This window comes from Protomyctophum bolini (assembly GCF_963924005.1).
Source record: "Protomyctophum bolini genome assembly, chromosome: 23".
Classification (NCBI taxonomy): domain Eukaryota; kingdom Metazoa; phylum Chordata; class Actinopteri; order Myctophiformes; family Myctophidae; genus Protomyctophum; species Protomyctophum bolini.
In genome coordinates this window covers 4,452,572-4,474,525 of record NC_137884.1, presented here as the reverse complement: position 1 = coordinate 4,474,525, position 21,954 = coordinate 4,452,572, and the positions used below count along the sequence as shown (strand labels likewise).

The window sequence follows — 21,954 nt, the reverse complement described above, 5'->3', positions numbered from 1 at the left end:
TGTAGAGTTTGTAGCTGCTTGTCGCCTATAATATTCTATGCAGGCAGTGTTGCAACAGAGAAACATTTGATCAAATATTTCCAACGGCTGCTGTGGCACAAGTGAGAGGTCTACTCGAATGTGCATTTCACCTGTCATGTTCTCAGCTTTCTCTCATCAAGTAATCACATCATCTAGCAGTCTTGTTCATGTATTTTGTTCAGCCATTCTGAGCAAGACAGCAACTCTACACACATCTTTTAGAAGTTAAATTAATCAGATCAACGTTGGGTCGGGTTGTCGTTATGTGGCTGGTACCTCCGGTATGGTTAATAAACTAAGCCCTTTGAATCAAAAGCAAGACCAATCCAAAAACATTTTGGTGATCATTTGGCCCCACAAGGTCAAGGCTGCAAAAAAATACCTCAGAAAATTCCCACGCCATTGCTCACTTACACCTAAACAGTGAGTGTGTAACTAAGCCTCTACTATACAAGCAGGAATTATTGCCCCGGAAAAAATTGCTTTACGACCTTCATATATGAGGATATGGAACAACCACAACATTCACAAATGCCTTTCATATACACATCCACAGCAGGCGCCAAGTAAAGGAAACCTTGATAAGCTCAGCAACTAGTAACTAACTACAACTTTACAAGTGTGCACATTCTTGTACCACCTCTCCCGTCTCCTACGCACCTTATCAAACCATACAACTTCAGTTCAGCAGTGAAGAGACTTTAGTTCATTCAAGACTCACTCTCTCTCTCTCATGACTCCAAACATTTAGGGAATACTCTCTTAGAAGAATATAAACCAATGTCCCACAGCGGCTGACAAGCTATTCAGGATGGGCTATATTATGTATTTTCCTGCTTGAAAGATGACCCCACCCCAGGCAGGTTCTGTAATCTGGGGACAATCATTTCATGGGGAAAAAGAAAAGACGGCAGCCCAGAGACTAAACACAAATGCCAGCTGTTGAGGAGGGCAGCATCTACAACACCGAGCTCACATCAAGAGCAGCAGATTATGTCGAAAATGAGGCTGCTATCTCGTTACAGCAAGCACATCTTTTCAATCAGTGGCATGATACCAACCAAACCAAAAACACTTGGGCTAGGCTGTGCTATATTAAAATAGTCACCATTATTCTTATGTGTCCCAACCGGAGAGCATTCTTGAAGACTATGTTCCAAAATGAATGAGATCACAGAAAACATTTTTGCTAGAGAATTCTATCCTGACAATCATTCTTTATCTACAAAAAACGGCCAGAGGCTACAATCATCACCCTTGCTATGAAGAGCTTTCACAGAATTGACAAGTCCTTTGCCTTTCAAAAAGAGAGGCAACTGCTACTAGCCTCCTTCCTCCGTCTGTGGAGAAAACCTACAACGCTGGATTGTTGAATGGTCACATCCTACTGGCTGCATCTTACCACTTGTAAACATTTGCCACATGGTGCCTGTCTGAGTGAGAGGAAGAGTGCTGCATGGCCATGCCACTTACCTCAGGTAGTACTGTTTTAAAGCAAATGCAGCGTTGGAACAACTCCTGGGAAAGTGAAACTCGTCTCCAAGTTCAGACCATTGGTTCCTGTCAGACACCTGTCAAGGAAATGTCATTCATACATTAGGAAACCAGGATGCCGGCATAGCAAGAAGACAGTCAGTTACATTTCAACCATCTGGTCTTTACTTCAGCTTCCCCCAATAAGGCAAATATCACAATTTCTGATCAATAAGAGAGCATCTGAAAATAACTGAAAACGTAACAAAACGTCATTCCATTTGAAGAAAACGGGTAAAAATGTGTATAATAACTGATGTTAACATCCAGGATATTTTACAATTGATCCATCGGGTTGTTCTCAGTGGCTTTCTTTAGCTACTATCCGTTACTGTTGTTGCTAGTTAGCAGTCCGGGCTAACAGGCTAACTTGACTTTCTGGCTTGCTTTAAGCGTGCAAATATATCGGACCAAACTCGAGTCAACTTATTGTCCCCATCAACCAAATGCTTTGGGTTGCGGCGTACCAGTCTCGACTTGGGCTCATTTTCTACATTTACTGTATTCACTAGAAACATGGGCCTGTTGTTGAGGCCTACATTTTGTGATCGGCCATTGGAAGCCAAAGATGGCTATGGGCTCTGAAAAGCAAAGCTTCCCCAAAAACTATCGGCCAAAAATGTACACAAAACGCCGTGGCCCCCCGCGGCGAGCCGTTGTTTTCCCAACTGTGTGTGCTGATAATCGATGTTATACGTGCCCGCTAATTTTGAGTTGCTCCAACTGCACACTCTAGGCTCTGCCCGATGATCGGTGGGGGGACTTTACATTCAAACCATACACAACACAAGAAGCCAGCCACCACATTGCATTAGACAAGGCAAAAAACTAGCACAAGGCCAACCACCAAACCCCCGTGATTCTTTTATAAATATTATGCATCCCACACGTCCCCGGGATGTCATACAACAGAGTTGCAGAGCGGGTCCACTCACTGGTAGACTCCACGGGGAGCAGAGTGTGCGAAAAAATCCTACTTTTAGTTCCACACTACTCACCTTAGCAAATCCACCTAAAGAAACCACTCTGATATAGAGAGCATTGAGGTCCAGCTCTTTCCCACCCACGATAGGAATCTTCTTAAACGGCGATCTGAAAGGATAATAAACACATGTGTGTCTAAATAGCAGTTTTGTGTCATTTGTGGTTGTGTGCAAAAAGGTGAATTAAAGTTATATTTCACGGGGAATAAAAACCGCCCCATTCTCACCCTCTGCTTTGGTGAAATTGCCGCAGCTCGTCCAGGAAAGCCTGTCCTTTCCTTCGCTGATCTGGTAGATTTTTTCCCGTCGAATTTGCCATTGTTTTTGCATGCAAAACGGCCAAAAACCCCACTCACTCGCTTCCTAAGACACCAAGGATCCCATACTCCGCCGGCGCTCAGTCATTCGCGAAGCTGAGTGTTTAAAAAAGTTAAAGAAATAGCTGATAGCAAAGAAGAGCGCCAGCTCGGCTTCGCTAATAAAGACTGATGCACACAGAAAAAGCAAGCCGATTCAAAGCCCCTTGGTTAAAGGACTAAGTTCTAGCGAACAGACACGAGCGATTCCACCGGCAAATTAAAAAATGCCATGACAGGAGATGTTCAATTAATGCTTTTTTTCTGGTCGCGATTGTTATTCGTTTGTGGAGTGGTTTGACAGTGTGTTATATCGCACACACTGACTGTAGAGCGGCAGAGGGAGATCCAGTTCAGCTCAGACAAAAAGATGTTGAAGGCCGCGAGTCCGACCTGCCATGCGTGCAACAGCGCCCCCTGCGTCCACCCAGCGACACTGCCTGCGTGCGGCACCCCCCCCGTCCACACACACACACACACACACACACACACACAGCGCTTTATTGGAACAATAGACACTGTTTTCTTTTTTAAGGGCTCATCTGCAACTTAACGACGTTCATTGGAAATGTTTTAGGGCAACGATGGAAGGAATAATAGGAACAGGTCGTGCGGGGGAAGGGGTGCTCCTATCTTGAATAGATCACCCCCCCCCCACCACCACCACCACCACCACCACAAAACAAATCCAAATAAACACAACACATCAATAATGTACTAGCTTTTAATTGTCTCTAAATTGATCTTGTATGCTACTGGAGACACGAGTCTATTATAATCTTGTGTCAGCAGAGGTGCACAACCTATAGTGTGTTTTGGGGGATTTATGTGGAAAATACCGGTTTATGCAGTAGCCTACCCTAACTTGTGAAGTTGTGATGCATGGCCTTAGAAAATGATTATGACTGAATGATGTGTGTAACGCTTAAATGGATCCATGAAGTGTGGAGTGCAGATTATTATTGAATGCACAGCAACACAGTACACAGCCAGATTGCGTGTTATTTTATACAGACAGTGCTGACCTTGACTTGGATTAGTAAAATGTGCAATTGTGCCTAATTAATTAGTGTTTTGGTTATGTCATTATCTGACAGGTTTGTTTCATCCACATTTGGAATTACACGGCGTGGTCAGTGGTCACAGACAAATAATAACAACAACACGAGTTTAGATTCACGGGTTTAGTATTATACCAACAGTGTAATTAATGCTTCATTACGTATTTACGGTATAAAGTTGTACATTTGTAAGCCAGTTTGTGCCACTTGTCTTCTTTGTTGTTGCAAACTAGTTATTTGTGATGCATTCATTCATTCGCTCAGGGTAATGGCAGTGCACCCACCCGGGCCCGGCACAATTTAAGACTCTGACTACTTGAGGGTGGCGGGGAGGTTTTTATTTTATTTTATTTATTTATTTTAACTCCAGCGAACGGTTGGAAAATGCCTCCTGGTCCCTTTCCTCCTCCCCCCACCCCCTCGTGTGTGAGTGTGTGATTGTGTGTATGTGTGTCTTAACTGCCAGACAGTACAGGCGGATATCTCGTTGATGATGGGGTTACATTCAACCATTACACGTACCCCTTTGCTCAATGAAGAAACCTGTCACAAAATGGCGGAGACGTAACGTTCAGCAGCAAAGCAAGACCCCATTTTGAAGGAATTGACACTGGGTTTACCGACCAAAAAACTAAAGGGAGACTTGTTGTGTTTGATTTGACCTTTTAGAAACCCACACACACTCCGTGGGGAGGGGAAAACTCGCCAAGAAACTGCTGCGACACACTTGAGTTTTACCTGACGGACGTTTGGACTTCCACTGACTCCACCACCACGCCCGTTAACCGAAGTCTTTCTGCTGCGCTCGAGCCTCTACGCTAACTCGTTAGCTTAGCATGCTAACACAGCTAACCTAGTACTAGTAATACTATAGTCACAGACGGGTCCGGTTTAAACTCGACCATTAACGCGACTAATTAGTGGGTTTAATTATTTGTGGCGCGTTGTTTGCAAACCTGCTCCGTTGTCTTTTATAGGCTATATGATGCGTTAGCTATAGCCGCCCCGGCTAATGCTAGTACAGTCAGCTAACGATACTTACTTTGTCGTGCGGCGTTTTTTTTTTGCCCTGACATTATTTCCATATTGTAAACGGAACAAGGAAGGAGGTTTCGTCCAAAATAAGTATTTTCGAATGTGTCGATTTTTTTCCTCCGCGAAAAGACGTGTGCATTAGCCCAATATACAAGTATCGTGACTTAAAATGGCTTAGTTTAGGACCAACAGCTGTTTAACATGGACCTATCAAACATTGTTTACTAGCATTACATATTTCCTATTCATATTAATAAGCTATAACAATAGCAGGCCGAGTTTCGTCTTTCATTTGATTCACAGTTGTCTGTTATTTGTTTATTAGGCCTACTTAAAACAAACGCGCGTCAGTGCCTTAATGGTGGAATAGCTAAAGCTATGTTAAAATAATACAATTAAGTCTATGTTAAAAGAATACAATTAAAATAAAGCGAAACTAACCGCAGTGAGCATGTAATATATTACTAAATACCCGCCTAAACCGTTATAACTTGTTAGATACACCTGACTTGAGTAGCCCACAGACCAGGCATTATAATTATTCTTTGCATTAATGATTGCTAATAAGGTTACATTACAGCCACAATAATAACACAATGATCTTTTGGCATTCAGGCGACCTTTAATAGAACCGTCAGTATAAAGGGAAGGCAACTTAACCTCTATGGTTTAACCACACAAAGACGACACGCTTCTATTCGATTTATAATTAATATACTGTAAAGTATTGATTGATTGAAGTATTTATTAACAGATTGGAGAATTACAGTACATTTCAAGCACAACTCAATACAGAACTGTTAACTGTGAGTGGATGACACCATAAAGCATCACACTTGTTTACAATAGGGTCCACCATGTTCAGTTCATCATAACATTTAGAGATGTATAAATATACACTTCTATATAGCCAAAGACAAGAAATCTAAACAAGGTAAAAAGGGGGGGAAAACATAGTCAGGGGGAAAAGGGGGTGGGTGGGGGATTCAGATTTTACAGGGGCCAGCTTCGAATTGCAGCCGTCCGTAGGTGCCCTTTCGAGAGCGGTTTTGAAGGAGTCAAGGGATTCTCATGTCTTAATGACTGCTGGTAGGGCATTCCACATTTTGGTGGCATAGGAGCGAAATTAATTTAGTCCCTTCCCTTGTTTGTGCCGAATCTGGGTTGCACATGGTTTGTTGAACTCCCTCTGGTGTTGTCGGTGTGGACTTCGTTGACATTAATGAAGTATTTAGACGGGTACATGCATGGGTATCTTGGTGGTGTATCGAATCTTGTGGACCAGACCCATTGCAAGATGCTGTACTCTGTCGTCAACTCTAAGCCATTCCAGCCTGTCAAAGTGGGCAGGGGTGAGGTGGGTTCGGGGAGTGAAGCCAAGTTTAACCAGTTTATTTTCGGAAGTCTGGAACCTTGTTTTAAGGGCCTTTGAGGTGCTGTGGTACCAAGAGGTGCATGCATAGTCGAAGAAACCTTGTATGAGGGCTCCTGTTAGGGTCTTCAAGGTGTTTTTGTTGATAAGTGAGTAGATTCCTGTCAGTGACACAGGCTACGACAATGTGGTGAATGCATTTATGTTGAGGATTATAGGAAAACTGACCTACGTAACAAATCCACGTGACAAAAAGCACACTGACCTATAGCCTTCCCCATCCCCCCATTAAAACATGAAAAGAAAACGACGTCTCATACAATGTTGTCACATTACATTTCATACCAGAGTCAGTCAGCAAATGCAAACCAACAATGTGTTTCCACCACTGGAAGTGAAATGTGTGTTAAATTGAATTGACATTACATGTAGGCCTATCATTTCATATAATCAAAGTCATCAATCAAAACAACCATCTATAAATGTTAGGCCTGCGAGTATATCGATGGACAAAGCTTTAGTTTATAGGACAATTATTGTGAATGAACATTAGGCCTAACATACAAATAAATCTACCATATTTCTCCCAAGTCTAGAATATTTTCCACCTGTCTATGTTGCTATACATTTCGTATACCATTGTGTGTGTGTGTGTGTGTGTGTGTGTGTGTGTGTGTGTGTGTGTGTGTGTGTGTGTGTGTGTGTGTGTGTGTGTGCGTGCGTGCGTGCGTGCGTGCGTGCGTGCGTGCGTGCGTGCGTGCGTGTGTGTGTGCCTATAATATATGTAGGCCTATAATAAATATAATATATATGTATAATTAGTTTACATCAGTAGGCTGTTCATCCATATTACAATCTAGTGCTAATTACAAGATGATGAATGATATGCGTCCTGTGAGCTGTAATCGTATAATCGTCACATTAGATCCTCATCTGATGTGACAGGTCTTTCATAGCATATGGCGCAATAGGGGCCAGTGGCCAAGCTGCCTGCAGGCGCCAAGACAAAAGATCTCAGTGGGACGCTAATTGCATATAACGTCCTTTACACCTCCCTGCGTTTTTTGGTCTTCCAAGTCGGTGGCATCTGTATTCTTTTCAAAGTTGAGGTGTCGATTTATATTGTGGAAAATACCTCCCCCTTGTGGCACAAAGGCATAACTTCTAGATAAGTTGACCACAGCTGGTGATTTTTCACCAAGACTGCAAGAATACAATTTACACCATGCAAAGTAAGCATGCAGGTGCAAGCAGATGTGATATCTTCAACGAGATCTTTGCTATAAGCTTGGCAAGATATGTGTGGTTCGGTTGTATGTGTTGTGTTGGCAGGTGAATGGGTAGTGAGTGGGGTGGGATGTGGTAGAATAGAATAGATAAACAACCTTGTGTCTGCAAGGCTTGGAAATCTAATGCACAATATGTTTTCTTAGTTCATTGCCCAAAGTGTCTTTGGGCAATGCATTTAGGAAGCTGTTCAGGAGAGGCGGCAGGGCCCGCTTTATATCATTGGGTTCAGTTTTCAATTGTGTGTGAGTGTATTATGTCTACAGTATATGGCCCTGGCCTATAGGCTGTTCTTGGTTAACTTCTCTTCTATCTCTGTTCTTCTTTACACCCGTCACTGTGATGTGACAATAGTTGAGTACCTCAGTGAGTCTCTTGTGCAAGTATAAGAGACATAGCTGGATGACAATGTTATCACAAGAAAAGAAGAAATTACCTACCTGAGTTCCATCTTAGAGGGACATTTTTACAGTCATAAAATGGCAACTAATGTAATCCAAAAAAAGTCAACCAAAGACAAAGATTTTTGTACGGATCTCCTCACTGGTCAGTAAGAAATAGAATACATTGAGGACTCTTGCAGGAGCACTCATTCAATGTTTCTTCGACTATGCACCAAATGGTATGGTCACAAGGCTCCAGACAGCCTAAAACAAACTGGCCAGGCTACTGCTTGGCCTTACTCCTAAAACTCATCTAACACCTACTGATTTTGATAGGTTGGGGGGGGGATACTAACCCACAGTTAGTATCGATTCAAAGTGTCCTTGAGCAAGACTCTGAACCCCTAGTAATTGCTCCCGATTTGCAGGTTGGTGCCTTGCATGGTTTCCTCCAGCATCGGTGTGTGAATGGGTGAATGTAATGCACCATCTCTGTAAAATCGCCTTGGATAAAGGCGCTATATAAATGCGTAGAATACAGCAAGTAGAATACAGCAACTTGCAAATGGGCCTGGTCTAAATGACAAGATATGCAACATCACAAAGTCACCCATGTAGGCCTACCTGTCAAACTACGTCAACAATCACAACCCAGATTTGGCTCAAAAGTCAAACGACAGTCGTAAATTTATGTGGTTCCAGGTCTTATACAGGTGGCTGCAATTCGAAACTGGACCCAGTAAAAAGTCAATCAATCAATCATAAAGCTTAGTTACCACATGCTACAATGAGCTGCCTTCTATAGTCTAATTGTTCATAAAGTTTAATATGTTCATAGTTCATAAGTAAATTAAAAAGGAGTGAATTCATAATGTCAAATTACAAATTAATGTTAAATGAATGGTCATTTGCAATTATTTGTTTTTAGTTTTCATAATGTCCAAATAATTATGCCAAAACATTATTCCCATTTGCACCAGTAGATGGCAGATATGTTTCAAGGTTTGGAGTACATCTAGCTACAGAGCTCATTCTTCAACTTTATGCAGCAGCAGCAGCACTGGTGATTGGATTGTGAAATATAAGAGAAACAACATAAGAAATAAGATGTATTAAAAAAAATCTGTGATAGTAGACACCTTTATGAACACATCAAGCTAGTGGTAAGCAACTAAATGTGTTGATGAATTGAAAATGGTGGGCCCTATTGTAAACAAGTGTAATTCTTTATGGTGTAATTCTTTAAAACAGTTTTTGTATTGAGTTGTATAGGCTACTTGAAATGTACTGTAATTCTGCAAACTGTTAATAAATCAATCAATCAATCAAAAACCTTTTTTTCCCCCAGATTTGGTTAATTGGTTAATTTTCCCTAACTAGTAGGAGGTAATGTGGCCGTGGCCCGTCTCGGCGAGGTCCACGTTTTATTTTCCTGCTGGTGTCAAAGGTGTCCTTGAGCAAGACACCTATAACCGCTATTAAGTGGTGGAAAGTATAACTAAGTACAATTTTGCTTTAGTAATTCCAATTTCCAATACTTTAAGACTCAGAGGTAAATATTGTACTTTTACTACTTACATTCTGCACAATGAGTACATTCTACTTCAGTACTTTATTGTACTTTTACCTAAAGTAAAATATTTCAGTATTTTTTCCATCACTGCCTCTATCGTGCCCCCTGGTCTGGGGCTGCACATTGTTCAGAGATATAGGGTACAGCCTATACTCTGCCCCTGGGATCACAACGCCTTTTCTTATTTTTGCGCAAACCATTACTGCCTATAAGAAGTAGCTACACGCCCGTTTAATCTTTAAAACATACTGGTAATCTATGGTTGTAACATGAAGCTATGAAAATTGTCCCTGTTTGTTTAACCTGCAAGTGTACACATTGGATGAACGTGTACTATGTGTGGGTGTGTGCATGTGTGTGTGTGTGTGTGTGTGTGTGTGTGTGTGTGTGTGTGTGTGTGTGTGTGTGTGTGTGTGTGTGTGTGTGTGTGTGTGTGTGTGTGTGTGTGTGTGTGTGTGTGTGTGTGTGTGTGTGTGTGTGTGTGTGTAATATCCCTGGAGTGTGCAGTCCCTTCCTTGGAAGTGTTTTCCCTTTTTGAAAAGTCTAGTTAGCCTGCTAACTAGATATAGCTCCTTTAATATATAGACTGGGTCAGCTATCACTTTTTAACTTTTGATCAGTGTGTCCAAGAATTAACATTCTGTGGCTGTGCTAGGAAAGTAGGAAGGATTAGCCAAGGAGGCATTGCTGATCTGTTTAGAGTACAGATGTATTTGACAAAGTCTTTGTGTCACCTTTCACAGGGTGTGTGTGTGTGTGTGTGTGTGTGTGTGTGTGTGTGTGTGTGTGTGTGTGTGTGTGTGTGTGTGTGTGTGTGTGTGTGTGTGTGTGTGTGTGTGTGTGTGTGTGTGCCTGTGTGTGTGTGTGTGTGTGTGTGTGTGTGGTGTGTGCGCGTAGTATTAACTTGGATTATGCAGTGGTGGGGAAATGCATATCATGGGGTGGGCAGACAGACACAAGAAGTTCTTCAGAGTTAAGTCCTCGTTTTGAACTACAGACATTTTCATTAGGCATGAAAGAATGGCTTTGTGTGACCAACCATTATGTCATCTCACATATATGTGGAGCGTTGGAGTGAAAATCCCACATGGTATTTTATGAGAGAGGCCTTCTTAGTTCTGGAAACAAGAAACAAGATCATGTCGTTTCTTAATTCTTAGATTGATGTGAAGGATAACTGGTCATGTTGTGATGTGAAGGATAACTGGCCATGTTGTGATGTTTTTCAAAAACCCTGAACATTGGGATGGGATGTCAGGCAATCATATACTGAGGGTTGGTTGTAGTCAACCGACAACTAGTCATACTCATAAACACAGACGCTTCAAGGTTCACAAGGTGTCTTGTTATAATTTAGAGGGGAATTTAAATACACAGGAGTTTGATAGGATTGACATTTGCATTGACACAGATCATATGCATGCACTTAATGAACAGTTACACAGCAGTCAAAACAATGAACACAAACAAATGCTCAAGAGCTTGTTTCCATTGAAATGATTCGATTAACAAAAGTTAATTTAACTATTTTTGAGCGGTGCAGCCACTCCTATGCACATCATTGTGTGTATGTCCGTTTGAGCACGGAATGTGGTGATCCAATTGGCTGATGTATGATGACGTTCTCATCTCCACACATCATCATCATCATGTTAAAACGCACCGCTCACTTCACACAAGTGTGATCTTTCTTATGTCAATATGTAGCACTATTATTATTATAGTATTCTTTGCCATGTGTTAAGTTTCAGTGAAGTCAATTAAAAACATTTATATCTGAATAATATATAGCCACAGTAACTATGTGTTAACAAAGATGTGGCTCACAGGAGCACAGGACAGCAGTATTATATAGGCTATCCAATATCAGTTGACTTGTTTTGTTTTTGCATCATCTGTCAGAGAGGCTTGCTTAGCAGCTGTAAGCTTGGCTGTTTCCTGAAGTATTTATAACAAAAAAGGGGGATGACTGGAGGCTGGCATGGTTTCACTCCACAATAGGATAGGGTGTGGTTGAAACTTAGAAGCTCACTCTGGAGTGACTGCTACTCTGAGCCAGAAATGACAGAAGATGTTTAAATATTTTTTGTCATGGTCATTTTAAAGGCTACAATTTATGTATGTTACATATAATATCTTGGCTCAGTGGCTGTAGGCTATAAAACACTGTGTACAGTACGTCGTAAACTGTCTATACTTACTCGCCTACAACGCAGCTGAAACAGTATTATTTCAAATTCAAGTTTATTAAAACAAAATGAAGACCTCATCCTCATCCTCAATACAACCAGTATAGGCCAAAAAGGTGATCAAAACAATGTTGGATCCTGTGGATCAGTATATTTTTCCCCACCACTGCCAGCCAGTAGCCTATCGGCCTATAGAGATAGCTAGAGAGAACAAGGTGCAGTGGTCAGTAAACTGACACCCTGTACTCAGGTACGCACTCACTCAGTATCGTAGGCTCTAGAACAGTGGTTCCCAAACTTTTTCATGTCAAGGACCCCCAAATTGACACTAATTAGCCCGTGGACCCCCATAAGAGAAGTTTCTTTTGTAGTAGTAGTGAACCTGTTTAATTTCAAGGAAGGTCCCCCAGTTTGACATTTAATGGCATTGGCTGAGACCCCAATTTATGTAAAATCAATGTTAATTTAACTCTGAGAGTGTACAAATGGAACTAACGGGTCCATTTGGTTCCCCGTTTGTACACTCTCAAAAGTTACAAAACCATAAGGGTCCATTTGGTTCCAAACTATAATTTAGCTGGGGACCCCCTGGAACTGAGAACAGGTGTATAGTGGTCAGTAAGTTGACACCCTGTACTCAGGACCAGGTAGGCTACTCATCCTCTCTTTGGTATCCCCCCCGCCCACCTGCTGCTGTTCCCGCGGGACAGGACTTGTGTCACGCCCCCGTGTGGAGTAGTTCCATTGAAAAGTGCACAGGCAGGCGACGCGAGTCCGCGCGCCGTGGTTGGCTGTTTCGAACAGCGCAAAAACTCCACTCCCCGTCTCCCCCAAAACATCCTCCACAACATGATGATCGCATTCCACACACACACACACACACACACACACACACACAGAGAGAGAGAGAGCGAGAGAGCGAGAGCAAGCAAGCAACGACGTCTGGAAAGACTGAGTAATGTTTGACAGCCAACGGAAAGGAGTCCGAAGAATAAATAGTTTCAAAGCTGGAGTCAATCAAATCAGACGATCGTCTTTATCTCAATGGTGGTGAGTTTAAAATCTTTTCTCAAAAACTTTTTGCGTATAACAGAAAAAGTTATCATGACTTTGTATCTGTGTGTGAGACTGCGAGAGTGTGCTGTCCCGATTCTGTACCCCCCAAATCCACGAATTGAAGCCTCGTGGACATCGCGTATAATAAAGTGAGAAAGTATCTGCATGGGTGGTTATTTGTGTGTATCGTTGCTGGAGCGAGGTGCGATCATACTCATTGTTTGTTGTTTGTTTGACATTTGACGCAGAGGAGAAAAAGCAGCCAGCTAAACCAGGCAGGCTTATTGCGTGGCGTGGCTTTTGGCGTGCTGCCATCATTGCCATGGCAAACTATAACTGTCTATGTTTGAACTGGTTTAGTTTGAACGGATTGAGAGATAGTAATAGGATGGTGGAGTGATTTTATTGTAACACATATAATTGCCTGTTGTCCTGGGGGACAGGCAATTATTATCATTTGATTTAGATCAGTAGGCCTACCTTTCTCACCATTTTGATGTGCATTATTAAGTCGCGGACCCACCCCCCATATCTGGAGTCTGCCATTACACGGTCAAATCTAAAGCATTAATTTAGAATGATGAAAACAAACATTTTAATTATTTTTATTTGGATCTTGCACAAGAGGCGTAATACAATAGACCCAAACAATGATCAGAATTAGGTTACATTATATGGTCCAACCAGATATAACTGCTGCAGTGCACATGCTTAACACACAGAGGGAAAAGGGAAAAAAAAGATGTAGCACATTGATGACATACTATTACTTGACACTACTAGACAGGATGTTTGTTTTGGGTTTTTTAAGCCACCTAGGGATAAATGAAACAACGCCTTCTCCAGATAGACAGACTGGCCATAGTAGCTGAGACGGAACAGTATTTAGCCAGCTTTTCTGCATTTGTCTTTTGCAATCCACCCAATTGCAGACCCCTGAGCACAAGTTTATGGACATGGCCCAGACTTCCAAATACAAGGACAATAAGTTGACAGGTATATCCCAAGGCAGCCTATTTCAAATATAGTGACAGTTTTTCTAATTTCATTGATGAACACAATATCTGGGGTATTTGGAATATCTTGTAGTGAATTGACATGCGTGTCATTGTGATAAAACCAGTCTATTTTTACAGTGCTGTGTACACACACACACACACACACACACACACACACACACACACACACACACACACACACACACACACACACACACACCTGGGCCCTGCCCCTGTGGGGGTCCCAGCACCCCAGGTTTAGAACCAAAGCCATGTAGGGCTGTCCTTGAATGTCTACATGTTTGAACCTTTGCTTGCACAACACACTTAAATCACAAACATGTAGCCTTTTATGTTCGTGCTATAGGCCATGGCTTTAAAACATGCTGTGCAATATTGGCCTGCATTAATGTGTTGTGTGTTTGACAGGTAGGATGTACAGTTGTAGTTATCAACACCACCCATTGACTGCAGGTTGTTTGTTGATTAAGCTCACATTAATCTGTCAATAGCATTCACTCAAGGACAACCAAAGAATACGTGGAAAAAAGGTATTTCCTTTTGAATGCAAAAACCCCTCTGGAGTTTTGAACAGGTGCTTCCTGCAGAGTGCAGTGACAACAGCGGAGAAATAGAAAGACTTCAAACACTTAGATTTATGGCTGCTTGGGGATATACTTTTGTACTGCAATTTTTCCCCTTGTCAGAAACTGAGAAAAGTTTGAGTTTGCTATTATTGGCACAAGATGACCTCTCATTGTTTGATCTTGTGCTGCTGATGCTGATTTCGGTTCATTGATTTGATCATGTCATAATCAATAAAGCAGCACCATTTTAAGCGAATGCCATTTAGCAGTAGCAGTACACATGTTGGTGCATGCAGAACATATTGAAACCACAGCATAAAAATAGCACATTGTGTTTTGTTCATTATTACAATGTGCAATAATAGGCTATGCATGAGTTTTGGTGTGTTAGTGGCAGATTTGACCTGTTTTTCTCAGACATTGGTTGGACACAGTCTTTCTTTGAGCTCTTGCGTTAGTTGGGCGAGCTCCCCCCCCCCCCACACACACACACACACACACACGCAGGCACAGTGGGTGTGGCACACCCTGTGGCTCATAATTGTCTTTACTATGTAACCTAAAAGTTGGAACAAATCTCAGTCCGGTGTCTAGCTTAGTCTCGCGTTTCCAGACTGTTGCCTCTCGCAATTTCTAAATGCTTCCGTCACACAGTCGGAGATTGTGGAATAGTTGTCTGGCTACGCGAGGCTATATGCTATCCCAGGGTTTGTTGACACTATAAGGTCTCAAGAAGCACTTGCCCGTCGAGCAAGTACATATCAAGTTTACTTACCCAAAGCCAGGTCATGCCCACATGCCCGAAAAGTAAATTAATTGTCCATTATAAAATGATAGGTAAAATTGTAATTACCGCTACATTTAACACTTTATTTTGTACTTTCTGTGGCTGTGCGATACAAAATGTCATACCTACATTTTTATGCCAAATACCTTCATCTTATCTAGGATATGACTATGGGTTCACACTTGTTGTTTTATATTTTTAAGTGTAGCAACAGTGAAAACGGGACATTATAGGTAAACACAACAGTAATCGAATGTTACATGTATAGGTGTTTAGACAGATATCTCGTGTTGTGTTTATAGACAGTTGCGTCCCCTCGGGTCGGGCAACCTGAAAGCAAACTCCACCTGCCCAAAAGTTTTATTTACCTGCCAGGGGCAGGTGGGCAACCTTATAGTGTCAACGCCTGTATCCCAATCGATTATCAATGGAAATACTCCAGTATTTATTTATATTATTATTCCAGTTATTCCAAGTCATTATAAAATGCTTTACAATGTGTTATTTTTGTTTGATTATTGTTATAAAGCAAACTTTATAACAAACGTATTGTTGTTGCTATCATTTAAGGGTTAGATTAGAATGGATTATGAGTATGTTTATAAAGCATTATAGACATTCATAGGAAGTGTTACCTACAGTAGGAGGGGGTGTCATCGGTTTAACCAGATCATTGACAAAATGACAAGTGTTTCATACTAACTAAAGCCGTCATCATTACCAGCCTTTGTTTGAACGGTGGCCAACGACTGAATGAATGTGCCGGTACGCGTCGCGCACGAGCTGCAGTCCAGCTCCTCTATCTTCATAATCGCCATCTGCGTGATCTTTGGCAGCCACAGCTCTGCATTTCGGGGGCTGCCAAAGTCCCAGAAGGAAGGAATCTCCCGACCGGCCGGCGGAGAAACCCCCACATGACGCCACTGACTGACTGACGAGATACAGGCTTGCCTGTGCTGCTTATTGGGTCAAAGCTCCACAAGGGCCCATATGGGTTGTGATATTGCATGTAGTGGATACAATAGAAATCATAATGAAATCTTGGATTAGCCCTCGTTTATTTAGGGTAGGCTAGGGCTTACAGAAAGGGACCAAGTGGGAGGGGAAATGAGGGATAAGCATGCAGGAGGACAGAAGGGGTTTAGTTTAGGCCTATATGCCTTGGATTGGAGAGAGCATTGGCCCGGTTTACAGCCGGTAGTGTAACATGGAAAGATAATGTGGTCATTGTACTGTGTTATTTCTCTGGGCCCATTTGGTTGAATTACAGGTTTGAGTTTACTTGTGTTCTAGCAGGGTGGCAGTGGCTCAGGAGGTAGACTGAAGGTCCCCAATGTTCCGCAACTCCTCCTGTCTTTATGTTGAAGTGTCCTTCAGTAAGACACTGCTCCTAATTAGCAGGTTGGTGCTGCTAATTGATGGGCGACGCATTGTTGTTTGGTTAAAACAAATAGATGATGGGGAACAAACATTGTGTGCGGACATTGCCTTTTTTCTTCATTAAGATAATGTTTTGGGTCCAGAACGGTGTCTAAAAACTTTTGATTGAATAGTTTATTAGACAGAAATGTAAAAACAGCAACGGAGTACAGTCACACAAAGTCCTTGCGGTCTTGTTTCCATTTAGGCCCTATGCAATCAATTCATAGACATGACATGACGAATAACAAAATTCTGTATCATCACAGGAAAAAATAGAAACCCTTATGCACACGGAGGGGGAAATTTGGAAGGATCATTTCCTCTCCCTTGGGCCTGCTGAAAGATGGATTTTCAGGCCTGTTTTAAAAGATGCAAGTGATCTAGTATTTGCGTTATGAAACTGTGGGGATGTGCATATCTTTCAGAGTTTTTGCATAGAACTGTCTACCTAGTACCTCTCGGGGCTCTTTTTGGATGTGTTCCTGAACTTGTGTTCCTGAACTTCCTGACTGTGTTAACATTTAACAACACCTGCAGCAGGGAATAAGCTACTCGTTATCCATTAAAGACCTCCTGTCTGCCTGCCTGTCTTCTGTCCCAGTCTCTTGAGTGAGGCTGATTAAGGTGAAAGGTCCCCTATAGTCTTGCTGTCTGTTCACGTTAGGACCAGGATTAACGTACAGACCAGGTAATGAGGCTAAACCTGTTGACCCCTCTTACTTCTCCTTGACCTGTCCTTTCAGGAGAGGGTGGTCCGAGTGACCTACTGTAAAGGCTTATCTTTGAACTGATCCTGATGAAGACCTGCTTACATGGTAGCATGTTTGTTTTCTTTCATTCAAAATGGATGGAGTTAAAAGGGTAACACTTTTACTTGTTTACTTAGTTCTTATCTCGAAGCCACCCACCCAAAACGGTTGCACAACAACTGAGCTTGGATTGGTAGAAATGAGCAGCTCATATACAGTACACCTGACCCTGCACAAACCAGTAAACCACATTGAAAATGTTCCATACAAAGCATGCATCTCTTCAGTTGAAGATTCTAATGTAAAATCACATGAGTAACAACCAGGCTCATAGCAGCCCAGTGGCCAGGTGTGGGCGGGGTCATATCAAAGACTATAACAAATGGGACCGAATGCCTCCTCCCTGCACTCAGTTAGGTTTTGGGAACCTTTGGGGAGTTCGGTTCCTTAACCATTGTTAGCGGTCCGATTCCTTAACAGTTCCCTTTAACGATTCCTTTAGGGGGGGTTCCAAATGGACCCTTACAGGTCTGTAACTCTGAGAGAGTACAAATGGAACCAAATGGATCCTTATGGGTCCATTTTGTTTCATTTGTACTCTCTCGGAGTGAAATTAAAACATTTGAAAATCACTGGTATAGTATAGGCTAGTATAGTAATTGTAATGGCAGACAAGTAGCAGACAACATACTGACAGTGATTTAAAAAATGGTTCCAGAAACGGTTCCAAATACGATGGAACAGATTCCGTTTCTTCAATCTTGGAACCAGGTCTGAAAAAGAACGGGTTCCGAACTTCCGGATCCCAACCCTAGTACTCAGAATGGAGGGACGCATTGGGGGGTAAGTCCCTGCGACATACTATAGCGTCATGACCAGGGGATGCGCATGTTTGTACATCATCAAGCCGGCTCTCGCTACGGAAACGGGCGATGGGCTCCTGCCCTAATGGGTCTCATGGCTACTTACTTACTTACAGCCAGGCTGTCCCCCTATAGCACTGCAGCACTTTACAGAAACATTTAGAAAAATAACAGTCCTTTACATAATAGTACTGCCAATACTATACAGTGCCAATACATTTCAGCTATTTTTTTAAATCTAAACCGTTAGTCTGGCTGTGACTCGACTCTCTGAGGAGATGATGTCATTGGCATCAGTGTGGGTGCACGGGCGCGTGCGTGTGTGTGTGTGTGTGTGTGTGTGTGTGCGTGCGTGTGTGTGTGCTCACCAGAAACGGCGTCCCACTGAAGAGTGGGAATCTTGCCAAGTCTGTGCAGTGGTCGCTACTTTATTTACCCAACCACCCAACTGACTTCTTTCAAAACATCTGAACGTTATTTGAACATTTGACGTGCATTCACATTTACAGTATGTCGCTGAACGTTTTTAAAAATCAAATTCCCTGTTGTTGCCTGTATTGGCATATATTTGTTTAGACTGTCTTGTGGCTGTCTTTTTTTAGGTGCTAGTCAGCTGAACTCATCAGATCAGGGACATAATCCTGCAAACGTTCACTGTAAATAGCACATTTGTGTCTTTAGAGTTTTTTCCGCGATGGCGGACGGAGATGGCGGTGAAAGTGCTCTCCTGTCGGCCTTCATGTGCTTTTCAACCGGCCTAGTGTGTGTGTTTTTAGCACACAGTAAGTTGCCCTTTGAACGCCGCTCTGGAGTCAGAGTTGCAAGTTATTTGGGTTGGGTAAGGGGGAGGTGGAGCTGATCCTGACCTGGCCTAGTGCCGTGGTATAGTAGGACGGCTGTGTGGATTAGTAGAACAAATCAAAATGGGATTGGCAGGTGGCTCACACCCACCAAGCCTTTAATAAGTCCCTGGACTCTACTCTATAGCACCGTCTCACCTCCACGGGACGGACACGGAGGGCTTGAAGACAGGCGGCAAGAGACGGAATATGCTGCCGGGTTTAAACCACTTATTGACTGACCGGGGTCCCCCCTGGCCCTGACTCCCCCAGGGATCTCTACTAGGCCCTCTTTTCCCAAATCACCACCGATGAGCTTTACTTATACTGTCAACTGTTTTGAAACATTCCAAGAAAAGAGACATTGGGGTTCATTGATTGAAAATGTTAATCACAGTGTGTAGAATGGGTATACATTTCAAATGAGGATGAAACCAGACTTCATGTTGCTCCTTCAAAGGGTAATAATTTTCCCAGACCTAAACCTTTAAAAAAAACCTGCCGATTAAAGTTGATTCACTTCAGAAGCTGTTCTGTTAACGGATATAATTTCCATTATTCTTTTAGTCAATACATTTCCTCTCAACATGATGCAGTCTGGCCAATCTCTAATGAAAGGGAGAGGCCAGGCTGCCCAGGCACCAAATGAAACGTTCCACTGATGGGGTAATTAAAGTCCAGACACAAAAGGGGCTCAGCAGGAGCAGTTTAGTGGAGGAGGAGTTGCTATTCCCCAGGGAGGGAGCTGCGTTGAGCGGAACCTTTTTGGACAAGAGGGCTATAGTGGTATAGTGCCAAACAATGCTCCAGGGCCCACCGTTCTGGCCCACAGCCATATAACACAGGGATATACCATACCCCACACACGCATACATAGACAGTTTCAATATTGACATGGTCATTTTCCATTGCTCGTTGTTGTTTTTTTTTAGAAGAAACTAGAAATGCATTATTTCTGTCACGGAAAAAACTGAGATCTACTCTAGAGTAGACATTGCAGAGATGTTCGAGTCTTAACGCATTACGTAATTGCTCTGTTTTTATTTTTGTAGCATTATTATTATTATGCACGGGTACACACACGCACACACACACACACACACACACACAGATGGACCTCCATGCCCGCAGGGACCGTGTGGCAGCAGCACATGTGCCACGTGCCCCCGTGTTGTGATGACGCGTGGTGGAGTACGGTGGTAGTAGTAGGACACGCTGAGTGTCTGGAATAGAGCTCTGATGATCCTCTTAAATGATTAGTGGCTGTGGTGGGAGCACTAGGCAGAGAGATGAGATGATCTGGGTGCATGGAGGGGGCGGGGGGGGTTTCCGGTCCCTGTCCCCTCACACCATATATACCTTCTATTCCACTGGTTCGGTCATGTTTAACCCAGATTCTACAGACGTCTTCTAAATCATGACAATTCTCTGAAAAACCCATGTTTCTATGTGTGTCAGTGGTGCTCAACCTTTTTCATGCCAAGGACCCCTAGAATTATCTGTATTTGGCCGCTGACCCCCATCTGAAAATACGTCGTTCCAGTCACCCCATAGAAGCAAGTTATGAGTTAAAAAATGTTCGCTCTGAAATAATATGTATTCGAAGATGTGCACCACATTTTCACGATTTTTCAAAAATAGCAGACCTACAAGTTCATATGAGCTTGTAGATCTGCTATTTTTCAATAGCTAAAGTATAACATAATACTTAAAACACCAAAAGGGCTTCCCGCCAAAAATGGGTTAAGTAGTGAAAAAAGCCGATCTACAAGCTCACAACGCGGTAGTGACGTTAAGCAGTGACATCATGTAGCATGTGGCTGTGATGTTTAATCTATGTGTAAACGGGAAAAGCTTATTCACTGATGTGTCAAAAGTGGGTCGCGAGACATGGCCAAAGTATTTTTGGGGTCCCCAGCTGTTTGTGTGTGTGTGTGTGTGTGTGTGTGTGTGTGTGTGTCACAGTAATAGTTTTTAAGGTCAAAGCTCAGATCAGACAATCTGACACCATTTTAAAATGATGATTTTATATTTAATGCAGCTTAACGCAGCCCGCGTTTTGAAGCAGCGAAGAAAATGACTGTCATCACTCTGAGTAATAATGAACCATAATTGCCTTGCAGGCTATATATTTAACACCCGAGATAATTGAAGTCTTTAGATAAAATGAAAAACAGGTCTTGTTTTTAAATGTCTTCACATAATATATCCCCGTACTAGAAAGACAGGTTAGTTCAGTCCAAATCTAAGCAGACCAGGTCCGAAAAGAAATGGAGCTTTTCTTTTGTTCTTTTGTTGTTTCCAAGGTTTAGTTTCGTCTCTGCGTACAACATCCACCACTATGATTGTCAACCCTGGAATATAGGAATGGGTTACTTCTGCTCTTAACCACACCCAATTCTTTGCGAGCAGTTTAGCCAGAAGGGGATTTCTTTTGACCCGAAGGAAAAATCATTTCTATGAGTTTTTCTCTTGGCAATATCGGTAGAGGCCTAGAGGGCGCAGTGGATTAACTAAAAGTATTTGTTTTTGATAACGTATCCCTTTCTGGCCAAAAAGTGCATTTTATGCATGTGGGTTGGGGTTCAGAGTGCGTCCACTAAGGAAAGTAGGCTTTCTAATAACACAAGCCGCCTTTTGTTTTGGTGAGTGTAGGTAAAACATTCTTTATATTTTCCCAACAGAGGAGAAGCTGGTCTGCATTTCATGCGAGGGCAGGAAGACAACAGTCCCATAGCCTTAATGCAACGGCAGCAAAGGGCATTAGGGCTATGGACCATAGCTAAGTACAAGTTACAGAGGAGGACAAGGAGTACAATATACGTAGGTACAGAAGAACAACATCACAACAATAAACCAG

The 21,954-nt window shown here is 42.5% G+C and overlaps 2 protein-coding genes across 3 annotated transcripts in view; one reads left to right on the top strand and one right to left on the bottom strand.

Moving 5' to 3' along the window:
* The window catches only part of arid2 (AT-rich interactive domain 2), a 44,980-nt gene extending 41,708 nt beyond the window's left edge, over positions 1-3,272 (bottom strand). Inside the window, exons 1-3 of the mRNA XM_080757674.1 lie at positions 2,765-3,272; positions 2,553-2,646; positions 1,495-1,592 (exon numbers count right to left, since the gene is read on the bottom strand). Coding sequence (XP_080613800.1) covers positions 1,495-1,592; positions 2,553-2,646; positions 2,765-2,856 — 284 coding nt within the window. The 5' untranslated portion in view covers positions 2,857-3,272. The remainder of the gene's footprint in view (positions 1-1,494; positions 1,593-2,552; positions 2,647-2,764) is intronic.
* A 9,402-nt stretch (positions 3,273-12,674) lies between these two features.
* gas2l3 (growth arrest-specific 2 like 3) overlaps positions 12,675-21,954 on the top strand; it is a 33,059-nt gene continuing 23,779 nt past the window's right edge. Inside the window, exon 1 of one of the 2 annotated variants that reach the window (XM_080757677.1) lies at positions 12,675-12,843. The gene's annotated coding sequence lies outside the window, so the exon portion shown is untranslated. Of the gene's footprint in view, positions 12,844-17,386; positions 17,459-21,954 lie in introns of those variants that run through there. The other variant, XM_080757679.1, reaches the window with a different exon arrangement.